The sequence below is a fragment of the Mustela erminea genome, chromosome 11 (genome assembly GCF_009829155.1).
Source record: "Mustela erminea isolate mMusErm1 chromosome 11, mMusErm1.Pri, whole genome shotgun sequence".
NCBI classification, from domain to species: domain Eukaryota; kingdom Metazoa; phylum Chordata; class Mammalia; order Carnivora; family Mustelidae; genus Mustela; species Mustela erminea.
In genome coordinates this window covers 6,806,137-6,827,930 of record NC_045624.1, presented here as the reverse complement: position 1 = coordinate 6,827,930, position 21,794 = coordinate 6,806,137, and the positions used below count along the sequence as shown (strand labels likewise).

Sequence of the window (21,794 nt, the reverse complement as noted above, 5' to 3'; positions counted from 1 at the left end):
AAGTAGATGGAGAGAGAGGGAAGCAGGCTCCCTGCTGAGCAGAGAGCCCGATGCGGGCCTCGAGCCCAGGACCCTGAGATCATGACCTGAGCCGAAGGCAGCGGCTTAACCCACTGAGCCACCCAGGCGCCCCCAGCTAGGCTTTTCTTACGAAGCCCAAACGTCACTAATTATCATGATAGTCTTTGAGACCTACTTCACATACATAAAAGTCACCATTTATAAGTAGGCAGTTTGGTGGGTTTTCACAAGATCATACGGCCACCACCCCGGTCCAGTTTCAGAACATCTCCATCATCCCCAAAAGAAACCCGCTAGCCCGTAGCAGTAACTACCCTCTGCTCCTCCCCTCAGCCCCTGACCACCGTGAACTTACTTTCTGTCCCTGCATTTGCCTGCTCTGGGCCTTTCGTGTTAATGGTGTCACAGTGTGTGCCTTTTCTGTCCGCATTTCCAAGGCTTCTCCATGTGATAGTGTGTAGATCTCTTCTGCTCTCTTTTTTGGCTGAAATACATTCCAGCGTATGGATGGACCACGGGGTGCTTGTCCGTTCATCGGTTCGTGGACGTTCAGGTTGTTCATGTTTTGATTACTAGGACTAGTGCTGCTGTGAGCATTCGTATACATGCCGTTGTATGGGTGCGTTTTCAGTTGTCTTGGTACCTACCTAGGTGTGGAATGTCCGGGTCGTGGTGGTTTTACCTCACCGAGGAACAGCCAGATGGCCCCACGACAGCTGCACACATTCAGGGGCTCACCGGCCGCGTGGGAGGGTCCAGTTTCTCCACATCCCTGCCAAGATTTGTCATTTTCCTTTTTTTTTTTTTTTTTTTTTTTTTTTTTTTTTTTTTTTTTAAATTACAGCCATCCTGGTGGATCTGAAACAGTCCTTCATTGTAGCTCTGATTTGCATTTCCCTCACAGCTGATGACGCTGCGTGCTCAGGTTCTTGGTGACCATTTCTACACATTCTTTACAGAAATGTCTACTCGAATCCTCTGCCCATGCACATTGTTTATTTGGGTTGTCTCTGTCAAGTTGTAAGAATTCTTCATATATTTGGTAGATAGAGCCTCTTTTTCTTTTGTTGCCTATGCTTGTGTTGTCCTAAGAGACCATTGCCTGATTAAAGGTAAAGATTCCTTTCCCTGTTGATTGGTTCTGCCGTAAATTGCCGAAAATCGGCTGTACATAGATGTATTATTTCTGGATTGTCCATCCTTCTCCGGTAATCTGTATGTCTGTCTTCGTGTCAATACCACATCGTCTTGGTTGTTATTTTGTAGTAAAGTTGTGAAACCGAGACCTCCAGCTTTGTTCTTTCTCAAAATGGTGTTGGCTATTCTGGGTCTCTTACATTCCCAAATGAATTTCAGAACTTGCTTATCCATTGTTCGAGGCTGCATCGAATCTGCAGATTGCCAGTGGGTGCAGGGGGGCTGGTAATCTCTGTCTTACCAGTAGCAACTGTTCGAACTCCTGACCGTGGGTTGTCTTTCGTTTCTCTCAGTTGTGTTTCGTAGTTTCCATATACAAGTCTTGCGCTTTGGTTGCATTTATTTCTAAGTACTGTGTTTGGTGCTATCAGAAATGGAATTGTTTGATCTTTGCTAGGTATGGCTAAACTCACTTTTTAACTTTTTTTGAAGATTCGTTAGTGGTTTTTAAATACACTGTCCTGTCATCTGCAAGTACAGCCAGTTTTACCTCCTTTTCCTATTTGGATGCCTTTTTTTTTTCTTGCCTGATTGCTTTGGCTAGAATTTCCGATACAGCGTTGAATCGAGGGTGGTACAAGTAAGATCCTTGTCTTGTTCCTGATCTTGGGGGAAAGCTGTCAGCTTATTACTAATAAGTATGACGTCAGCTGTCGGTTTTTCTTAGATTCCCTTTATTCAAGGAGTTCCCTTCTTATTTTTTTGTTTTTTGTTTTGTTTTTTAGTGTTTTCATCCTGAAAGAGTGTTGAATTTTGTTAAATTGGCTCTGCTGTAGGGGGATAAAAGTGTACTTTTTGTCTATTAACGCGGGAGGTAACAGGGATTGCTTTTCTCACGTTGCCACCTTCCATGAGGTGCTGGTCAGCCCCACCTGAGCAGCGTCTATCATACTTTTCTCTGTGCTGCTGGGCTTGGTTTGCTGGTATTTTCTTGGGGATTTTTACATCTACATTCATAAGGATATTGGTCTGTTGTTTTCTTGGGGCGTTTTTGCCTGGTTTTGCTGTCAGGGTAATCTTGGCCTCACTGAATGTCAGGAAAATCATTTTTTTTTTTAAAGATTTTATTTTTTTGAGGGAATCATTGATTTTTTCATCATGCTTCAAGTTCATCCAGAATACATTTGCAAATTTAATAACAAAATGGATTTGTCTGTCCCTTTGTGTGTAAGAGTCTTTCTCATTCCTCCTCACATCAGGACCGGTGTCGGGATAGAGGCTCAGGTTGTAGGGATGACGTGGCCGTTGTCCCCAGCCCCCCACCCCCACCCCCGCCGCACTGACAGGTCCATGGGTTTTCTCTGCTTGGCTTTCTAACCAAAGCTCCGCGCCCGTCTCAGCTGGTCTGCAGGCAGGAGTAGTGCTCCGTGTGGGGTCAGGGCTCCCTCCCTGCTCCGCACTCATTCCCCCATCAGATCTGGCTCATGAGTGAAACCTCTGCCAGCGTCCCTCTCAACGCGTCCAGCAGCGTCCCAGCCCTGCTCTGTGGGTCTAGCCTCGTCACCGGTCTCGCCTTTGTGGCTTTAGGATTGTGACCTCGGAAAAGTATGGGTTTCCCTAAAGGCAGGAGCAGGCCTGCTCTGTCCATCAGGGTGGGGGTTGGGGACATGCATCCAGGGAACTAGACATCGGGCAGGTGGTACCGTCTAGGGTCATGGCATCCCGAACCGAAGGGGAGCCGAGACGTGACCCACCACTCACGTTGCCAGGCGAGGGAACGGCCAGGGGCGCCACACGGTGCTTGGTGGTTGCCGAAGGAAGGGGACAGCGGGGTGAGCTGCGCCTGGGCCCCGTCGTGTCCGGGAGCAGAGTGCTGGCTCCTGGCCTGCTGCGGCCGTCGATCGTGGCTTCTGCGTGATCTTTGTCCGAGACGAGCTGTCAGGCAGCTGAGGGCTGAAGAGGGTCCCGTAGGTTTGAGTGAGGACGTCCGCATGGTTTTTGATCTAGAACGGATCATCGGTGTGTACCGCCAGCTGCTCCCGGCCAGAAAGGGGTTGGCTTCACTTTGAAGTGGAGGCTGGTGAATTCAGTCGTGAATTCAGGGGACCCCTTCAGCTTCCCTCTCGTTTTCCCTTGGGTGCGTTCTTCCGTTCGGGCGGCGGCTGGGCTTCTGAGGAGGACGACGGTGAGATCGCATGTCGTTTTTATTGCAAGGAGAAATGCGGGTTTTTTTTTTCTTTAACTTCTATTTTTCTCTTTAATTGCAGGACATTTTGGCACAGGTGCTGCAGATTTTATTGAAGTCGAAACTACTGGTACGTTTTTCTGCATTTTCTCTCTGAAGCTGGGACGGAGCCTCCTCCTGAGATCGTGTGGTAACCGTCGTCTCTTACAGGTCCTGGAAGACGAAAATGCCAACGTCGACGAGGTGGAGCTGAAGCCAGACACCTTAATAAAGTTGTACCTCGGTTATAAAAAGTAAGGGAAATCAAGAAGCGGGTGGTCCTGGCCCTTCCCTCCCGCACATCTGTGCCGTGGCTGCAGGTCGTGGCGGGTGGGGGACCGGGGTGGGGGCGGCCCTGGCACCCAGCTGGGGTTCCATCTGAGGATCCAAGGGTTCCTCCACTTGACTCCGCCTCAGGTTTTGGTGGTTTCTGCATTAGGCAGGCGCTCCTCCAACGGCTCCCCGAGAAAGCTCGGACTTCTGTGTCCAAGTGTCTTGATTTTATTTCATTTGACACAGTTTGGGAGAGCCGGGGATGTTGCTGAGTCTCCCAGGACGCAGGTGTCACGGCCCCGGCGGAGTGTGAGGCCGCCCGCCCTGCCCTCGGCCCGGGGAGCCGGGGCTCCTTGCGGATACACGACAGGACGCGGCCAGCGCTGTCCTTGGAGACCAGAGCCTCCGTTTCCTTTGTTTCTTGACAGTAAGAAGTTAAGGGTGAACATCAACGTGCCCATGAAGACCGAGCAGAAGCAGGAACAAGAAACCACACACAAAAACATCGAGGAGGACCGCAAACTGCTGATTCAGGTGACTCTGGGCCCACGTCGGGGCTGTCCCTCGCAGAGGACTGGCCCGCGGAAGCCAGGCTGGCCCAGCGCATGGGGGCTGTGGGCTGGGGCGGCCGCCGGGCTGGGGACGGCTTCTCGGTGGATGAGCCGGACGCGGGGGCAGGTCGGGGCCGGGGGTGGGGGGTGTCACGGCGAGGCGGCCTCTGAGGCCAGAGCCTGTCCTCGGTCCGGACGCGCTGCTGCTTCGTCCGAGCGGACGTGTTGCGTCCGGGTGTCTGAGCGTTCGCGGGCTCGCGGTCCCCTGCGGGGCCAGCCATCCCAGACGCGGGGGCCGCCTGTAACGTGGGATCCCGGCTTCCCCCCCGGCGCCGCAGGCGGCCATCGTGCGGATCATGAAGATGCGGAAGGTGCTGAAGCACCAGCAGCTGCTGGGCGAGGTCCTCACGCAGCTGTCCTCCAGGTTCAAGCCGCGTGTCCCCGTGATCAAGGTACACGACCCGCGCGGCAGAAGCACGCCCTCCGTTGTTTTGGGAGCGAGAAGGGGTGACAAAAACGAGGTTCAGGGAACTCGGCTTATCCACACGTGCCAGGTTTCTACAGAAGGAAATGGGCTTCGTTTTTAAACTTCCTTCTTGACATCTGCGGAGCCGTGCACACAGCCTCAGGGTTCGGTTTGCTGATTGTCCCAAAGTAAATCCACTTGTGCAGCCAAGACCCAGATCATGGAGGTTAGACAGTGACCAGCGTTCCAGAAGCTTCCCTCTTGCCACCTCCTAGCCAGTATCCCTGTTCTCCTAGACTCCCCTCTGTCCTGGCCGTAGCCTCCCTCGGAGCTCAGTGGAACCGGCTTCTAGAGAGTTCCTGCTCTGCGGTGTCCACTGAGGTTGTGCTCCGAGGCCCGTCCGGGGGCGTTGTTGGGCTGTAGCCTGTCCAGGCCGTGTGCGCCTTCGCTGCCATGCGGTCCTCTCTGCTCGGCCGGCCGCAGCTCCAGGCGATGGCGGGTCGCTCGGGCCTGGTGGGCTGTTGAACACAGAAACCCGGCGGCTCGCTCTCCGAGATCACCAGCGGGGAACGGCAGCCAGTGCGGAGGCCCCCGCTGCCCCCAGGGATCACGTGCTGCCAGGAGCCGGGGCTGGTGCCGTGCCTGGCCCGTGGCAGGGAGCGGGAGACCCGGAGGGATGCGGGCGCCTCTGGGCGGGGACGTTGGGGAAGTGGGCACTTTCCCGTTCAGGAAAGCGAGATCTTAGCTGCGCGGGCAGTAGAGCCACGCACTGAAGGGACACGGGGCGGAAACCGCTCGCTGACTGAGCTCTTGGGGGCAGGGGGCGTCCCTGCCGAGGGTGGCCGTCCCCGTTCTCATAATAAATGTGTTTTTCTTCCCCTTTCACTGCTTCTCCCTTTTTCAAAACTATGCCCAGAAATGCATTGACATTCTGATCGAGAAAGAGTATTTGGAGCGAGTTGACGGTGAAAAGGACACCTACAGTTACTTGGCTTAACCCTTCTCGAAGGGTCTGACTGTGCGACCCGCTGCGAATCGTTTCCTGGTGGAGAGAAGAGCTCGGGTCCTCGCAGCCAGCCTGCCGCCACGCGGACGTCCCTTTTTAAACCTGAGACCGAGACTCCCATCGGCTGGTCTCAGATGCACATCGGAACTGCTCAGGATTGACACATTTCACGTCTGTAAATATGGACACCAACGCCATTTAACCTAATTTAAGAACGGGGGGCTCGACCCTCCCCGCGGAGGGCTGCATGCTACTGCGTTTAGATCAATACATGGGCTCCGGGGCTCACCGCTGCCTCCTGGGCGGGGTCCGTGTTGGCGGCACTTGGAGAGCAAGTCTAATGGACCCACGTGTAATCTGCTATGAAAAACCATTTGTATAGTGTGTTTCATTTTTTAATGTGTGAAAATAAAGAAAATTAAAGGATTTCTGTACAAGTCGCATTTGGTTTTGTTTTAAGTTTTAGCGGACTTCCACATGTAAATAAAAGCCGTAACGATTGTGCGGATTTATAATCCCGTGTCTTCCAGTAGGAAAGGCTGCATCCTTCCGACTGAAAATGTCTTTTACATCTTGAAACTGTAAGCCCCCTTGTAACCTTCTCCCCACGCGCTCACGCGCCTTCTGGGGCTCCTGTGGTGGCGTGTCGCTTCTCTTGGCCACGTGGGAAGACTCCATGGGTTCATCCTGATGGCCTCAGAGGAAAGTGTCCCCCCTTGCCCACGGCCAGAGGAGGGGGCTTGGTGCCGGCTCCCTGCCATCCCACCACCGTCGCCACGGCCACGGCCCCGTGCACCCTCACTCCGGCCTCTGCTTCCAGCCGGTGTGACAAGCAGCCGGTTCGGACAAGCACGTCTGTTCCTCCTGGTGAGACGATGGTCCCCCACCCCAGCCCAAGGACGGGCGAGACCCCCGCCTCCCGACGGGCCAGCAGCTGGGGTGAGAGGACCCTAAGCTCGAGGCCACTGTGGTCCTTTTGGCGGTCACTTCTTGGCCAGGGAAGTGGCTGCAGAGACTTAACTCCCAGAACCCACCGCCCGGCCTCCTCCAGGGACGGGGACCTGCATCTCCAGCCGTACCCAGGCTTGGTGACGCTCAGGGAAGACGCAGAAACGCAACTCCCATGGTCTCTTGGAACATTCGACCCTTGCAGGTTTGTTAAAATCAGACAACAGTAACAGCTTTTGTGTCACAGCTTCTGGTGTTTATAGGGTATCTTCTCCGGTTTTACAAAGATCCCCACTGTAAACAGCAGCCCCCAGCCAGATCCTGGGGTGCCCAGGGCTCCCTGTGCATGCTGGCCTTCCCTCTCCACCGTCCCCGGACCCGCCTGTGGGACAAACACGCTGCCCCCGCATGGAGCCCTGGCCGCACGTGTGTCATCTGTCGAAGTGGGAGAGGCTTCAGGAGCCCCGCCGGCGACTGGAAGCCAGCCCGGATCGAGAGGACCCCAGGGTGCGCGGCTGCGAGGTGAGTCCCGCAGCCCCCCACATGCCCGGCCCGGCCGGCCCCTCACGTTGGGTCAGCTGCATGGTGCGGGGAGAAAAACTGACTGTGCCTTGTGCCTTTCTTCCCCAAACCGCCGGAGCCTGGCAAAGTGGGGCACCGGGTTCCCGCACACCCCGATTAACCGCAGTTCTCTTGCGAGGAGCAGCTGCTGGGACCGTCGCAGGGAGGGGCCCCGCGGACGCTGGGCCGGAGAGCGCGCCACCAGGGTCCCGGCCGCGGAGCCCGTGGCCTGAGGGGACGGCTTCCTCGCACCTGGGGAGACCCATGAGGTAGGACCTCGGTCAGTAGCCCGTGGGGTTGAGCGGTTCTCCGGGGCACGGCCGCGGTCAGACGTGCCCGTGTAGACACAGCGCAGGCTGCCACCTGTCGCGGCTCTGCGGGAAAGCCGGGGAGGGGGCGGAGGGGGCTACCATTGGGCCCGGAAGGTGCGGGGAAGGGGGGAGGAGCAAGGGGCACCACAGTTTCGAGCAGTTTCGAGTTCTCCCGTCGACCAAGCGCTCGAAGGTGGCCTGTGTCCTTGCCGGACACCGGAGTCTGATTTTCCTTTGGAAGAAATGAAGATTCCTGCGCCCCCAGATGAAAACGACGCCAGCTGACCGACATCTGCACCGAATCCCCCTTGGGATGAAGACAGTTTCTGTTTTAGAACTTCGCTGCCGGGGGACTTGCTTCCGCTGCCCGGGTCTCGCCTGCCGGCTCGGGCGCCTGTCGCCTGGCGGACCGGACGGACTCGGCCTCGCCGGTGAGCGTGGCCTTGCTTAGCCCGCCTTCCTGAGGCCCATCAGAGCCCCCAGGGCTGCTGGACCCCCTTCTCCCACCAGGCATCTTCAGCTGTTTCCGGTGAAAGCCCAAAGCTCCTAAAATGGCCAGCGGAATCCTGAAATTCTTGGGAAATGCTCACATTGGGAAGCTTTCTTGACAAGCTGCGCATGTGTTTAAATGACACGATGTGTGAACGCGTCAGGGCGGTCGTGGAAGCCCGGACTTGGCGTCCCTGAGTGGATACCGTGAAGGCTGGAGGTTGCTGAACCAAGAAAAAACTGAAAAGTAACCAAGCATCTTCTAGAAGGGCGATTACAGTTTGTGTTTTTGCAAGAAACTGCTAAACACTGATTGGAAAATAATTTTGCCCAGCAGAATGTTTGTTCTCAGTGCCCTCAGATCTGCCCGTGGTTGGTCTGCGGATGGTGACACGGTCACCACAGCCACGGGTCACCTGCCTTTGGTCATGTGGTCAAGGACCCGTGGGAGCACAGAAACTGGCCCGCGGGGCACCCTCTTGTCTGTCAGGCTGTGGTCCTGCATGTCCATCCAGCGCGAACAACCCCATCCCAGCTCCGACACTCCGATGCAGTGCTGGGCTCCTGGACTCGTCCTCCCCAGTCCTGATTTGCTCTGCTGGGAAGTAAGCACCGGGCTCCCCGACTTCCACCCGGTGGACAGTGAGGGGAAGGGGGCACCCTATTTTTAAAAGGCTGCTTTTTTTTTTTTTAAACCATGTTGGCGCTGATATTGGGTGTTTGAATACCTCGTATGTCACGCTCTGTGGCCCACCCTGCCCCTTGATAAACCAGGGAAGACCTAAAGCAGGCCCTTGGTCACACGTGGTGGATCCAGCACTCTGGACGTGGTGACACCGGACCCTTCAGATGTGGGCACAGAAAGCTTGCTGTGCAGGCTCCAAGTGACCGCTGTCCGTGAAAATGCTCACTGTCCGGAGGACGCCTGTGGGTCTCTGGGGTCCTGAGTGAACAGGACCTCGGATCCTGTGCGGCGGGTCGTCGCTGTGAGAGTAGCTGGGCTCCGTTCACGCCGAGCGCAAAGGGTAGGACCTCCGAGCGCGGGTGAGCCCCCCCGAGCTGTCCCCCGGGAGTCCGTGGCGGCCGGCTGAGCCCCTGCACCAAACCCGGCCGAGCACAGAGAGCAGCATGTCCGGGATGGGATCCCAGGCCAGGTCTTCTCGTTGCCAAAGGAAAATAGCAAATTCTTTTATTGTAGGCCTGGGGTTGCTACGGCTGACGCATCGATGCGACGGAGACCTGAGTCTTGTCCATGTCGGCGCCATTGGAGAGGTAGGTTTTAATTACGTGTCACATTAAATATTACATTATGTAAATCAACAAATGACTCCAGAAAAGGCAACTCTACCCCCACAGAATGGTGACCGCTCTCGGAGGCTGGGGAGCGAGTGCCCCGTGGCCTTGACGCTTGAGGGTTTTGGGTTTTTGGGTTTTTTTTTCTGAAATTTTTCTTCAAGAAAGAAGACAAGTTTGCTCATACCCATCCCCTTCCGCTGGTAGGAAAGGAAGCTCCCTGCCACCGCTGGGCTCCTGAGTGTCCACGTCCGGACCTGGCGTGGGGCTGCCGGTCCGGCTAGGATTCTGTGCACCGTGAGGCTCACAGGCCTGGTGCGCCGGGGCCCTCCCAGCCTGGTCACTGAGGGGATCTGCCACTTCTTGACAGACGGCATCGGTCTTATAATTAAACATATTATCAACTATATTTATTGCACACATCTGTGACGTATCCTGTTACATAAACATCTGTCCTCCGTTGGCTACTGTGGCCTCGGAACGCCAGCGTGCACACGGTCCGGAAGGTTCACGGAACGTGGCGACAGCCCAGGAGCTGAAGGTGAGCACGCCCTCCCGTACCAGCCGCGCCCCTCTTCTCGTATCAGCGGACAAACCCGCACTAATCAATGACCCGACAACGGGGGGAAGTTCAAGTATTCTTTATTCAAAGTTGAAAAATGTACCATACTGCATTATTGCAAAAATTCACTGGTACAAAACACTTCGCAGCTGGTGAGAAGGCAATAAAAAGTCGATTTTTAAACTCATTACTATAAATTATTCTTACAGTACTTTGCAAATTCAGAATTTCAAACTGCATTTTATTTTTCTAAATTGCCCACAGTACTCGAGGTTCCTGAAGCTAAGGCAGCTGTTCCAGAGAGGAGGAGGGGGAGGAGGAGGTAGCAGACGTCAAGGGATTTCCATTTCTCTTTCGATGCCCACGTACTTCAGGGCGTCGGCCTGGCTGTATCTGAAACGGCAGGAGAGAGGAATGAGCAAGGGCCCGGTCCCAGCGACAGGTCGCCGCGTCCAGCCTGCTTCCTGCCGTGTCCGAGCTCGAACGTCCGCACGGCAACCCCGCAGACCCACCTGCCTCTAGACCAGGCCTGCGGCTGGGGCCCGGGTTCTAGCCTTGCTGAGAACCGGACGAGCCCGCTCGCTCAGCCCTTCCCCCGCTGTCTCCCAGCCCGCCCCTTGGGCCCGAGACCCACCGCCCGCAGGTGGGCAGCACGGCCCAGGGCCCGGCACCCGGGAGGCCACAGAGTGGCAAGTCTGCTCTGGCCACAGCCGGGACTCAGGTCTACGGGCAGAACCCGAGGCTGGCAGGCGGGAGGCCCGGGGAGCGCTGACCTCCCTGCAGGATGGGGGGCTTCCTGGGCTCCTGTTGGGGAGGGGCCTCAAGCTGGCCTGCAGCGAGGTGGCAGGTCACCCTGAGGAGGGGCTACTCGGGTCCTCGTTCTCCACCTTCAAAAGTGACACTGCCTAAGGGACAACTACTCAGCCACAGGATGGATGTGGCTACAAAGTCCTCTGCTTGCACCTGAAAACACTTTGTGGTCCGCTCCCACGCCAGGGCTTGACTACACTGCCAGCCTGACGCCCGGGGTAGGCCCATGGTGGGGCGCGTATCCCCGGCCTCACGAGGGCAAGCACGACTTCCCACAGGAAGGACCCCGACGCCGACCAGGTAGGACGTGAGCTGGACCCCTTGCCGAGTGAGCCAACACGTCAATGTGAAGGAAACGTTCACAGAAGGAAATTAAGAGGCTGCCTGGCTGGCTCTGTTGGAAGAACACGTGACCCTCGGTCTTAGGGTCATCGGTTTGAGCCCCACACTGGGTAAAGAAGATTACATAAACCTTTTTTTTTTTTAAGTGCTACTCCAGTGAGCACACAAAACGAGAAGGCAAGAGAGCCTTGCTGTTGGCCTGGAGACAGTGGCAGTGGTCTGCACAGGAGACCACACCAGCCACCCATTCCCTTAATGCTAAAGCCTAATCCAGAGCAAGGCCCGGACTCTCTCCCGTGCTGGGACCGCGGGGAGGTGAGGACCTGCAGAAGGACCGTCTGCAGCGGGCCGGGGCGGGTTCAGGAGGCCCCAGGACGGAAGGCATCTCCGCAGCACCCAAGTGCAAGGGGAAGCGGCCAGGTTTCCAGACGATGTAGCTGCGATCACCGGTGACGGGGCCGCCCTAAACCACAGGATTTCGGTGCAGCTGGGACAGCCTTCTCTTGGAAGAAGATGCCAGCTGGGACTCTCACAGCCCGAGAGGAGAAGGCAGCGCCCGGCTTCAGAGCTTCACAGCAGGCGACCCTCTCGCAAGGGGCTAACGCGGCCGGTGACCTGGAGCCGAAGCCAGTGCTCCGTGACCCTCTGAGACCCTGCGGCGCTTAAGAACCAGGCCAAGGGATGCCTGGGTGGCTCAGTTGGTTGGACGACTGCCTTCGGCTCAGGTCATGATCCTGGAGTCCCGGGATCGAGTCCCGCATCAGACTCCCAGCTCCATGGGGAGTCTGCTTCTCTCTCTGACCTTCTCCTCGCTCATGCTCTCTCTCACTGCCTCTCTCTCAAATAAATAAATAAAATCTTTAAAAAAATAAAACAAAATAAGAACCAGGCCAAGTCGGCTCTGCCTGGGCTCTGGAGATGCCACAACAGGGAAACCGCAGGAGACCAGAAGCAGGAGCAGAGCCCGAGGAGGGGACGCAGCTGGGGCTAGCTCAGGGTCAGACGGGACCGCACGTGGGGGCTTCCTCGGGAGGAGCAGAGCGAGGAGCTTCCTGAGCTGCCGCTGGGAGCCACGACGGACAGATCAGAACGCGATGGAGCTGCGCGGATGAAGCAGCGGCAGGGCTCGAGGGGACGGACTCCTGTTCCAAAAGCAGTTTTGTGGGTAAAATGCCATCGGGCGGCACCACCTGCCGCCGAGCAACTGTTCAGGTCAGAAGAGCCATCGGTGCGACAAACCGCAGGGCCGCGCGGGCCTCCAGCGCCCAGCACCCCGATGGGTCAGCAGCCGGCAGCACCGCCGAGACCCGCCACCCGTGGAAAGATTACAGTTCACTTTACTGCAGTGGTTGGGAATTGAACCCACAATGTGAGCTAAGCCCATATGTGAGAAATAACCACTACTTGTGTGGTGGGAACTACATTACCAAGAAAGTACGGCCTAACTGCCCACCAATGCCCCTGACACGTAACAACCAGAAATAAATCCCTCCAAGAATGGAAGATCCTACAGAGTGAAAAGACAGCCTCTGCCTGTGAGCGCAGAGTTCAGGAAGACGAAGCCCTTGGATCACACCAGAAATACACGGTACCAACCTGTAATCAAAAAACAGCTCTTCACCAGTCTGGATGGCTCTCTTAGCGAAAATCCCTATCCTATGATCGCCGTTCACCATCATGACTGGAACGAGAAACACACGGGGTCGGGCCGTCGGAGGAAGACTGGCCCTGGGGAGGGCCGGACCCCGGCGCTCGGCAGCATCACTGCGGGGCATCGCAGGCCGCCGGCGCGGGTCTCAGACAGGTTCCCTCGGGCGTGCGGCTCCGTTAGCACCTACCTTTTGCATAGCAGTTTGGATTTACTGAGTGATTTGCAAAACGAATTTTGTTACCCTTGCGGGTTGCATCCACCACAAAATCTAAAAAAAGAGAAAAACCAAGCGTTCACTAGTGAACTGCTTCAGTCCCAGGTCGGTGAACACGAAGTTCTTACAGTTCTGGACACAGCCCTGGCGCTCGTTCCTCAGGGCTTGCCTTTACAAACAAGGAATCAAAATTCCTAACTTCAAGAGTAATCATTTCACATTTAAGATTATTTTTTTCGCTCCACTCTCTATGGAACATGTTTGCAGAAAGATCTGCTACGTGTCCCGGGGGAGTTTCTCGGAGGTTGGGGGTCAAGCACCCCTGCATTTTCCTCATGCCCCCCTCCTACTCCGGCCGGATGCGCTACCCGAGAAGCCATCTGAAAACCCGCTGCCCTCTTCTCACAGGCCTTGAGAACGCCCAGGGCGGGAAGTCCGGGAGCGGCGGCCCACTCCGGCGCCCCAGCCCGGTCGCAGGTCAGTGGGAGCGCGGATGGCACAGAGGCCGGGGGCCAAGCGGGGCCCAGGTCGCCGCGAGCAGAGCAGGAGAGCAGCAGCAGCAGCAAACCCGCGGCAAGCTCGCAGCCATCTGGCGCCGCCCCAGCAGCAGATGGCTCGGAACCATCTGGTCCGGCCTGGGGGGCTCGCAAACACACAGCCTGTCCCGAAGCCTGTGCCAGGGCGTGAGGGATCCCGGCGCTTGTCGGCCCTGCTCAGGCCCAGGGGGCCTCTGCCCTCATGTCTCCACTCCAAGCAGGGGAGGCCTCCGGGATGGCCTCCAGGTCAAACGTACCGTTGTTCAAGTTGAACAGGAAGCTGCACATGTATTTATCGTACACTTTCCCTCTTCTGTCTGCTTCGTCTTGAGAAATAATCTACAAAGAAAGGCGGAGGAGAAGATTGTTTTGGATTAGGTGATCGAGACTGGCAGGCGCACACACAAGCTCCTCGGGAGAATCTGAGACCTTCGTCCCTGCGGTCAGGTGTCTCTCTTTGTCCCTCCCACTCAAGCTACGGGCTGGTGTCTCACAACCAGCACCTTGTTTAAAGACTGCGACTCCGAAAGGAACCATGTTGCAGAAAGTCATCAACAGTCTTTCCACTGAGGAAAAATACAAACTGCATGGGTTAATTCCAGAGTGAAGCCAGCCCGATCGTTTCCCCCTAACTCTACAACTAAAAAGGCATATGACCGATGATATGGTTGTTTCCGATCCTTAGCAGGCCGGCTGCGGATCCAGTAGGGCAGACTCTACAGCACAAAGCCCTAACGGCCCCCTCGCCCCCCGACAGTAAATGCTAAGTGTGACAAGGACGGAGGCAGTCCATTTACCAAGCAAGCCAAACCCACAAGCAGGAGTACGTCCGAGCTGAAAAGGCTTTTATTAATTCACTTCTAATAAAACCCAACAGACTTGTCCGGTGACCTCAGCCCCAAACAAAGTCACATCCGACCCCACATGAACACACGTGACCAGCAGACACTGAACTGCCTGAACCCGGGCTCCTCGCGCCTCACCTCTCCACAGTACTCCGAGATGAATTCGTTCTTCTGTACAGGATCTTTGATGAAAATCCCCCAGCCTGCCACGTCCGACGGGGCCAGCAGCAAATGCTAGAGAGGAAAGCACACGCGATCGCGTCAAAGGACAGGGAGGACGGCGTGCCGACAGACCGACGGGAGGACCCGCTGTCCGTCCCCGGCCCGTTGGAGCAGGCATCCGGCCGGTCGCCAGCGGCCCGAGAGCTCAGAGCATCCTGAACCCGGGCCGGCTTCCCAGGTATCGGAAAACCACAGTTTCCTTGAATAACTAAAGCAATCTTTGGTCCCACCGTTCAGCAAATGAAACCCAGCTGGAAGAAACAGTGTGTTATCTTTCGTTTCAGGAGCGTCAGCATGAACCGTTCCCAAACACCCGGAGGGGAGTTCACGGTGGAACAAGTCCGGGATGGGGGGACAGTCAGGGAAAAGCGGACGGTGAGGACTGAGCAGGGCCTGGAGCCTGTCCCAGCATCACTGCGACGTGGGGACGAATTAACAACTCGGAGTAAGAAAACCACCGGAGCCTGTCCCGGCCCCCACAGCTGCCGCCGGGACCAGAGATCCGGGTGGAGGCACCGCTGCCTGGCACGCCACCCCGGTTATGTCCTAATGGCTCTGGGACCTAAGATGGGAATGTCGTCCGTGTCTGTCATCCTGCCCTATACTCGTGGGCAACACGGGCCCATGGCCTCAGCCGCAGGGGGCTCGGGCCAGAAGGCCTGGACGTCCCCAACTCCCAGAGTGGGACTAGTGGGCAGACACAGAGCTTCGAGAAAGGACTGTGTTGTGCGGCAGGCCCCGTTCCAAAAGCGGACACTACCGGGAGAAGAAACCCTTGGTCCGCCTCACCTAAGGGCCTGAGCCTCCCCCTACGACGCGGGCAGCTTCCTCTGCTCAGCCCTCGCCTTCCCGGGGCTGCCATGACCGTCCCGGCCTGCACCTCGGGGGCAGCAGCTCCGGGCCCCGCTGCGCGGTCAAGGTCATTAAAGAAACGGGAACTACGTTTGCAAGAACTACCCCGGAAAATCCCCCTCTTCCCTGGGTCTTATTTGGTAAGAAAGGGTCTCTCCACCCTGATAGGACCACCACCTACTCACGTGGGGACCGGAGCCTGGGTTCTAGACAAACTAGAGAAATTCCTCTCCTAACATGACGCCGTCTGGGCCTGTCAGAACTCACTGGTTCGTCTCACACCAGCGAAGGCGCCCGCGGAACACTGCCTCGGGGCCCAAACTGCCCCCGAGTCCCCCATTTTCCCTCTGGCCGCTGTGGCCTTCGGGGCTCCCCTCCACTTTCCCTACTTCACAGCAGCGGCGAGTGGGGACGGGTGGGGACAGGTGGGGGGGTGGGGGCGGGGGACGCACCTTCTTGGAGCCGCGCTGGATGCTGCAGTTCTTGCACGACACGTTCTTGCTGTCCCAGTGGTCGGCGGCGCCGCACGTGAGGCAGAGGTCGGGGTCGCACTCGCGCACGGCCAGGTAGCACGGGCACTGCTTCGTGTTGCACTGCGCCTTGCAGCGGCAGCCAGGAAAGCGGTTCTGACCTGCGGCGGGAGGCCTCATCATCAGGCCGCAAGCCGTCGCCCCAGGTACCCCCAGCCCACCCCACCCGGGCCGGCAGGAATTGCGGTCACGGTGGAGGACGGTCACCACCGGGCTCCTGGCTTTCCGTCTGCATGTGTTAGGCGGCATGTGGACTGAAAAGCTCTTTGATTTTATTTAATCTAAACCCTTCCTTCGCGGCCATCTTGTAAGAGCTGTGGTTCGCGACCCTGCTAAGGGCCCAGAGTTCTAGACACTTCCTGGTATCCAAGCTGCCTGTGCTGTTTCCTTAAAGGCTTCCAGCCCCCTTGACGCTGAATTCCGACCCAGGGCTGCTGACTACTGCTGGTAGCCAGAGGCCCTGGGAAGCCATTTCTAGATGCCCTCTACGTCCTGTGCCGACATTACTATGATTTAATTTTAACGACCCAATCCTGCCTGGCCTGCCCAGGCTCTGCTGGCCGCCCGCAGAGCCCGATACGGCGCCCCATAAAGCCCTGTAGGATGCACGCACTTCCCAGAAAGCTAAAAGGGAAACAATGAGGCAAGAGCTGCTACGATCTCGTTCTGGCTTACACTGCTGACCAAAAGCCTCTGAGATTCTCATTCAGTTTATCAAAACAAAACAGATACTTACACTCTGAACTACACTGACAAAACTTTTCACAAAAATTTTGTGCGATCACACAAGGGCACGAGCTGTCGCAAGGCTGCCGCGGGTGGTCGCAGGGCTGGTAGTTGTAAACGTGGTTCGAGGAGCCGTCTGCGGGGAGAGCACAGCAGTCAGGCCACAGCCGCGGGGATATTCCCCCGCCGGGCGCGCAACCCATCTTCCGGCCCCGACTTGTCTACGGGGTGATGGCAGACGCTGCCTCCCCTCCCCCACGTGCTTGGCCAGTCCAGAGCACTGTCCCCCGACCCCAGAGGACGTCCTGCTCAGACTGACTCACTCCCGCTGCACCGGAGGACTGACTGGGAGCAAGGCCGCAGCCGTCCTCTGTCGCAGGGGGTTCCGTGGACGCGGTCAGCCGTGTCGGGACTCCCGAACACGGATCAGTTACCGTCTTAACGGAGTAGACGGTTTTAAGTTAGTTACGAAGTTGAACAGAAGGATGCTGACCCTTTTTCAGCTGGATCTTTCTGCAGTGTGCGGCCCACAACCTGCAAAACACAAACCGTAAGTCTTAGCCTTTGCGAAGCTAGGGGTACCGACCCAGCGCCGGTGCCGCGGACGCACGACGTGTCAGCGCGTGCCCTGAACGTACAAGCGCTTTGAACCCAGGTCCAGAGGACGGCTGACCCTGGACCAACGCGGGGTTTGGGGTACAAGCGTCCCACACCATCCAAATCTGCGTGTAAGCTCTGACTCCCCACAAACCCAGCCTTGTGGACCAAAAGCCTTACTGGTAACGGATTCGCATAGACTCAGTCCTGCACGTGCCGCGCCGCGTTCCGACAAAGCAAGCGAGAGAAGTGGCTACGGGGAAACTAGTTACGGGACGAGGGGACACAGTGGGTGGCCCTGTGTTGTCTGCGGGTCAGCAGGAAACCTGCGGGAGATGCGCTGTCGGGGGGAGACTGCCCCACGGCCCCGACTTCCACAGCTGGCCGCACCCCCCGGGCTCCCGTGGCTGCGGATTGGCCTGAAACAGTGTCGCTTCTCTCATCTGGGGCGTCTGCGGTCCCCCGCTGCGGTTCCCCACTGAGCTGCGGGGTCAGACGTCAACCAAGAGACTCCGCTGCGGCTGCGACAGCCTCACTGCCTGAGCTGCTCGGGTTCTAAAGGAAGGCGACGGTACCGCCTTCCGTGAAGCGAGGGACGGTGAGCGTGTGCGCAGCCCAAGCGGAGCCCTCACCCCCTCACCGATGCGGCCCGCCCCCCCCCGGACACCCTGCGCTCCTTGCCACGAGCGCCTGTGAATGGCGAGCCCCACCGGGCGGAGAGCGGCCCCGCATCGGGGGGTGGGGGGGGAAGTCCACCCGGCTCGGGGACAGAAGTCCGGCTCCTGGACCAGCCAGCTCGGCGCTCCCGTGAACCATTCAAGCCCAGCGACCCTCCAGCGCACAGCTCCTGGCTTGTTTCCTCGACTAAACTGCAGCGCGGTGACCACACTCCCGGGACCCTGCGCACACCCCGACCCCGCGGGCCGCTGTGCTCTCGGGAGCGGGAACCGAGCGCAGCCCACCACGGCCGCACGCGCGCTCACCGGTGTTTCCTCTTCTTCTTCCTCGGCGGGGTGTCCACGTCCTCGGCCGGCGCCGGAGCGATGATGCTCGACTCTTTGACACGAAACTCATACACCTGACAGGAGGCAGAGTCACGGGGCCCTGAGTGCCGTGTGCACGGGCGAAGCAGCCTGAGACGCACCCATTCCGGAAACCTGTCCGGCTCGGCCGTGCACTGCCAGGGGCCAGGGGCGAGCAGAGCAGACGCTGACCGACCCTCGCGCGGGGACAGCAGCGGCCACCACGCTCTGGGCAAGAGCTGCGAGGCCGGCCTAACGTCCTCCTGGCTTCACAGATCCACTCCCTGAAACACCTCAAGTCTGAGGGATCGTCTCCCCCCAGCTCCCACCCTGTGAAAAACCAGATCAATCTACTACTTTTTCAGGGCGTGAACAGGAGCTCGGGCATAGCCACAAACGGTCTTCTGTTCGGACAGTGACGACGGTTCTCCCTCCGTCTCAAGTTCCTGAACAGCATTTTATCAGCCGGGCTTACCTGTCGACAAGTTTTGGTCCCAATGAGCCTAGCGATGGCACAGAAATTGTCATAATACGTGCCGATGAGGACCCTGAACATCGAGGCCTCCGCACCGCTCCACTCCACGTTCTCGGGAGGCTCAATGTTTGGCTTCATCTTTATGGGTGTTTGACACCGAGAATTCGCTTCTAGAAAACCAAAGTTAAGCACTGGTCAAGAGAAATGACAACTGGAGAACAGTATTAAAAAGTAAAACTAAGGGGCGCCTGGGTGGCTCAGTGGGTGAAGCCGCTGCCTTCGGCTCAGGTCATGATCTCAGGGTCCTGGGATCGAGCCCCGCATCGGGCTCTCTGCTCAGCAGGGAGCATGCTTCCTCCTCTTTCTCTGCCTGCTTCTCTGCCTGCCTCTCTGCCTGCTTGTGATCTCTCTCTGTCAAATAAATAAATAAAATCTTTAAAAAAAAAAAAAAAGAAAAAAAAAGTAAAACTACAGGGCCTGGGTGGCTCAGTCAGTTGAACGTCTGCCTTCAGCTCAGATCATGATCCCAGGATCCTGAGATCGAGCCCCGTGTCAGACTCCCTGCTCCGTGGGGAGCCGGCTTCTCCCTTTTCCTCTCCTCTCCCCTCCACTTGTGCACACACTCTCTCTAATAAATGAATAAAATCTTTAAAAAAAAAAAAAAAAAAGTAAAACTCAGGTTGTGCCTAAGAAAAGGAGCAAGAAGTGAACCATCTTAAGAATAAATAGTCAAGGGGGGCCTGGGTGGCTCAGTGGGTTAAAGCCTCTGCCTTCAGCTGGGATCAAGCCCCGCATCGGGCTCTCTGCTCAGAGGGAGCCTGCTTCCCCCACTCTCTCTCTGCCTGCCTCTCTGCCTACTTGTGATCTCTGTCAAATAAATAAATAAAAAGTCTTTAAAAAAAAAAAGAATAAACAGTCAAGCCTCCCACAGAACCCAGGGTTGGTTCCCTTGACCGCAGCCTCTGAGGCACAAGCCGGGGGTGTGGGGGGGGGGGGGGCTGGCTCCAAGAAACACGTGGCTCCTAATCTGGGGCACGGGCCCCACGCTGGGTGTAAAGCTTACTGTCAAACACATTTTTTTAAATAAAACGAAGAAAATGAGAAGGACGGAGAAAGAACAGTGACGCCCAACCTGGCAACACAGGGGACCGTCGACCCTCCAGCGAGCGGGCGGGCCGCCCTCGCAGGCCGGGTGGGTGCGGGCAGAAGGCAGCAGGAATTCCACTCCGCACCCCGGGTTCTCTGCTCTCGGGTTTGCCCTCAGCCTGAGAACGGCCCCGCTGAGCCCAGGGCACGACCCACCCACTGCCTTCGCTGGGGCTCAGCCGGGGCTCACCCGAGGAGCTGGAAGTCTCGTCCTTTTTCTCCTCCTCCTCCTTATCATTGTTCTCCCCGCCCGTCTCGGTCCCGGCTTCCCTGTCACTGTCCGTGTCCTTGGACTCCAGCACGCTGATGGTGGGGGTGCTGGGCCGGCTGCTGTTGGGGAGTCTGCCTCTCCTGCGGCCACCAGGCCGCTTCGGCGGGGTCTTGATCCGCTCCGCGGTGAGGGCGGCAGCAAACTCCTTTGCTCCCTCCTACAAAGGGAAAAGTGTACACATCACGGTCAAGTTCTACAGCTCATTTTGCTGGATGAGAAAAAAAAAAGGATTGCATAAAGCAAATTAAGTCAATACATGTATCCCAGTATCCATTTGTACAAATCATCATTTCCCTATCTCGATGCTCTTGGTTTTCTAACTACTTTTGACAGTTTGAAATATTCAGGAAGATACATACAGGTTCTCTTTGTGCTACAGGGGTGTGAAATGGACAATTCTATGCGAGCTTGTGAACTATATACAGTGATTATAGTAAGTTAAAATACAAAGAAAAAAGTCTCTTTAAACATGAACTGTTACGAAAAGAATCATACCTAATGGGCATCCAGAGTCAGACTTTCTGTTTCAGGCTTTAAGAGACCTCTCTCCGCTAGTAATTCAAGTACCCAAGAAACAGAAGCAGAAGCAGGCCAGGCGTGGCCGCTTCCAGCCTTACTATTAAAATCTCCCTTTTTTTCCCTGTGAGGGAAGCAGAGCCCCCAGAGGTCATGAAAGGAGCCTGAGGAGCGAGGCTGGGAGCGTTCCAGTCTACACTGGCAAGTCAATAACCCAGACTTAGGATGAAACCACGGTAGGATCATGGACGGGAGAGAGACCACAGCCACCACCCAGATGGGCCAAATAAAATCCCGCCTGTAGAGAGTATCATAAGATGACGCTCAGGAATCCCATTTATAGTGGCAGGAGAAGGGGGAAGTGTGAGGGCAGCCAACAGTTTTATACTTCATTCTACAAAAATCAAATTGCTTAAAAATAGGATACCTTCTGCAGGTGCCATTCAATGAATCTTCTGTCCAAAATCCAACAGGGAATATATACCCATTAGTTCCTAGGTAGGAGTGGCTTGGTTCAAAGGGAAATGGTAAAAATAAGATAGTACCCGTAAAAAGCAACTTTTCTACCTCACATTCTCCTAAACCCTTACCTTTTCTCCATCATTAAAAAACAAAACAAACAAACAAATAAAAAAACCAACTGTGGGACCGACTACCATGTAAAACTCGAGACGGCCTACAGTGAGGAAGGGCTCACCAAGCTTCTGGGGCTGAAGGGGCCACCTGTGTGCTCACACTCATAAGTTTGGTGGCAGGTCTAACAGTCCTTGATCCTAAAGGCCTTGGAAGGCTGCTGAAGCAATTACCACAAAGAATAATACAAGATTCAGGAAGGACTAGAATGTGCAGCGCGTAGCAGCGAGGCAGGAACCCGCGCGGGTGAGAATGTCCGCCATGCTAGTGCACGGCCAAGGACGGGGGCCACCGTGCCGACGCTGCCTTCATAGACCTCGCCACCGTCCCCCAGCAAGAATCCTCCACTGCCCTCCGGCCGGGCGGCTCTCCAGCTTACCAAGTGCTGGTAACACTGCGGTCCACAGGGTTTGTTGTCTAGAGCCGTCTCTGTGTTCTTCCGCTTGTAAGTATTGGGTGTTGCATGAAAAGCTGCAAAATAAACATAGAATATCCAGATATTACTATATTTACTTTTTCATTTGTACTGTTTCAGTGGAAAAAATCACTTTTCTACACTACAAA

At 56.5% G+C, this 21,794-nt stretch overlaps 2 protein-coding genes across 15 annotated transcripts in view; one reads left to right on the top strand and one right to left on the bottom strand.

Moving 5' to 3' along the window:
- The window catches only part of CUL1 (cullin 1), a 105,813-nt gene extending 99,695 nt beyond the window's left edge, over positions 1–6,118 (top strand). For all 6 annotated transcript variants that reach the window (XM_032305713.1, XM_032305710.1, XM_032305709.1 and 3 more), the window contains 5 exons: positions 3,426–3,473; positions 3,554–3,636; positions 4,084–4,189; positions 4,545–4,658; positions 5,589–6,118. In XM_032305713.1, the coding sequence (XP_032161604.1) occupies positions 3,426–3,473; positions 3,554–3,636; positions 4,084–4,189; positions 4,545–4,658; positions 5,589–5,669 (432 nt within the window). In that variant the 3' untranslated portion in view covers positions 5,670–6,118. The remainder of the gene's footprint in view (positions 1–3,425; positions 3,474–3,553; positions 3,637–4,083; positions 4,190–4,544; positions 4,659–5,588) is intronic.
- Positions 6,119–9,905: 3,787 nt separating this feature from the next.
- The window catches only part of EZH2 (enhancer of zeste 2 polycomb repressive complex 2 subunit), a 65,603-nt gene continuing 53,714 nt past the window's right edge, over positions 9,906–21,794 (bottom strand). For all 9 annotated transcript variants that reach the window (XM_032305707.1, XM_032305703.1, XM_032305698.1 and 6 more), the window contains 12 exons: positions 21,610–21,701; positions 20,001–20,238; positions 18,665–18,834; positions 18,151–18,245; positions 17,064–17,104; positions 16,581–16,706; positions 15,767–15,945; positions 14,379–14,474; positions 13,653–13,734; positions 12,833–12,913; positions 12,591–12,675; positions 9,906–10,235 (listed from right to left, as the gene is read on the bottom strand). In XM_032305707.1, coding sequence (XP_032161598.1) covers positions 10,175–10,235; positions 12,591–12,675; positions 12,833–12,913; positions 13,653–13,734; positions 14,379–14,474; positions 15,767–15,945; positions 16,581–16,706; positions 17,064–17,104; positions 18,151–18,245; positions 18,665–18,834; positions 20,001–20,238; positions 21,610–21,701 — 1,346 coding nt within the window. In that variant the 3' untranslated portion in view covers positions 9,906–10,174. The remainder of the gene's footprint in view (positions 10,236–12,590; positions 12,676–12,832; positions 12,914–13,652; positions 13,735–14,378; positions 14,475–15,766; positions 15,946–16,580; positions 16,707–17,063; positions 17,105–18,150; positions 18,246–18,664; positions 18,835–20,000; positions 20,239–21,609; positions 21,702–21,794) is intronic.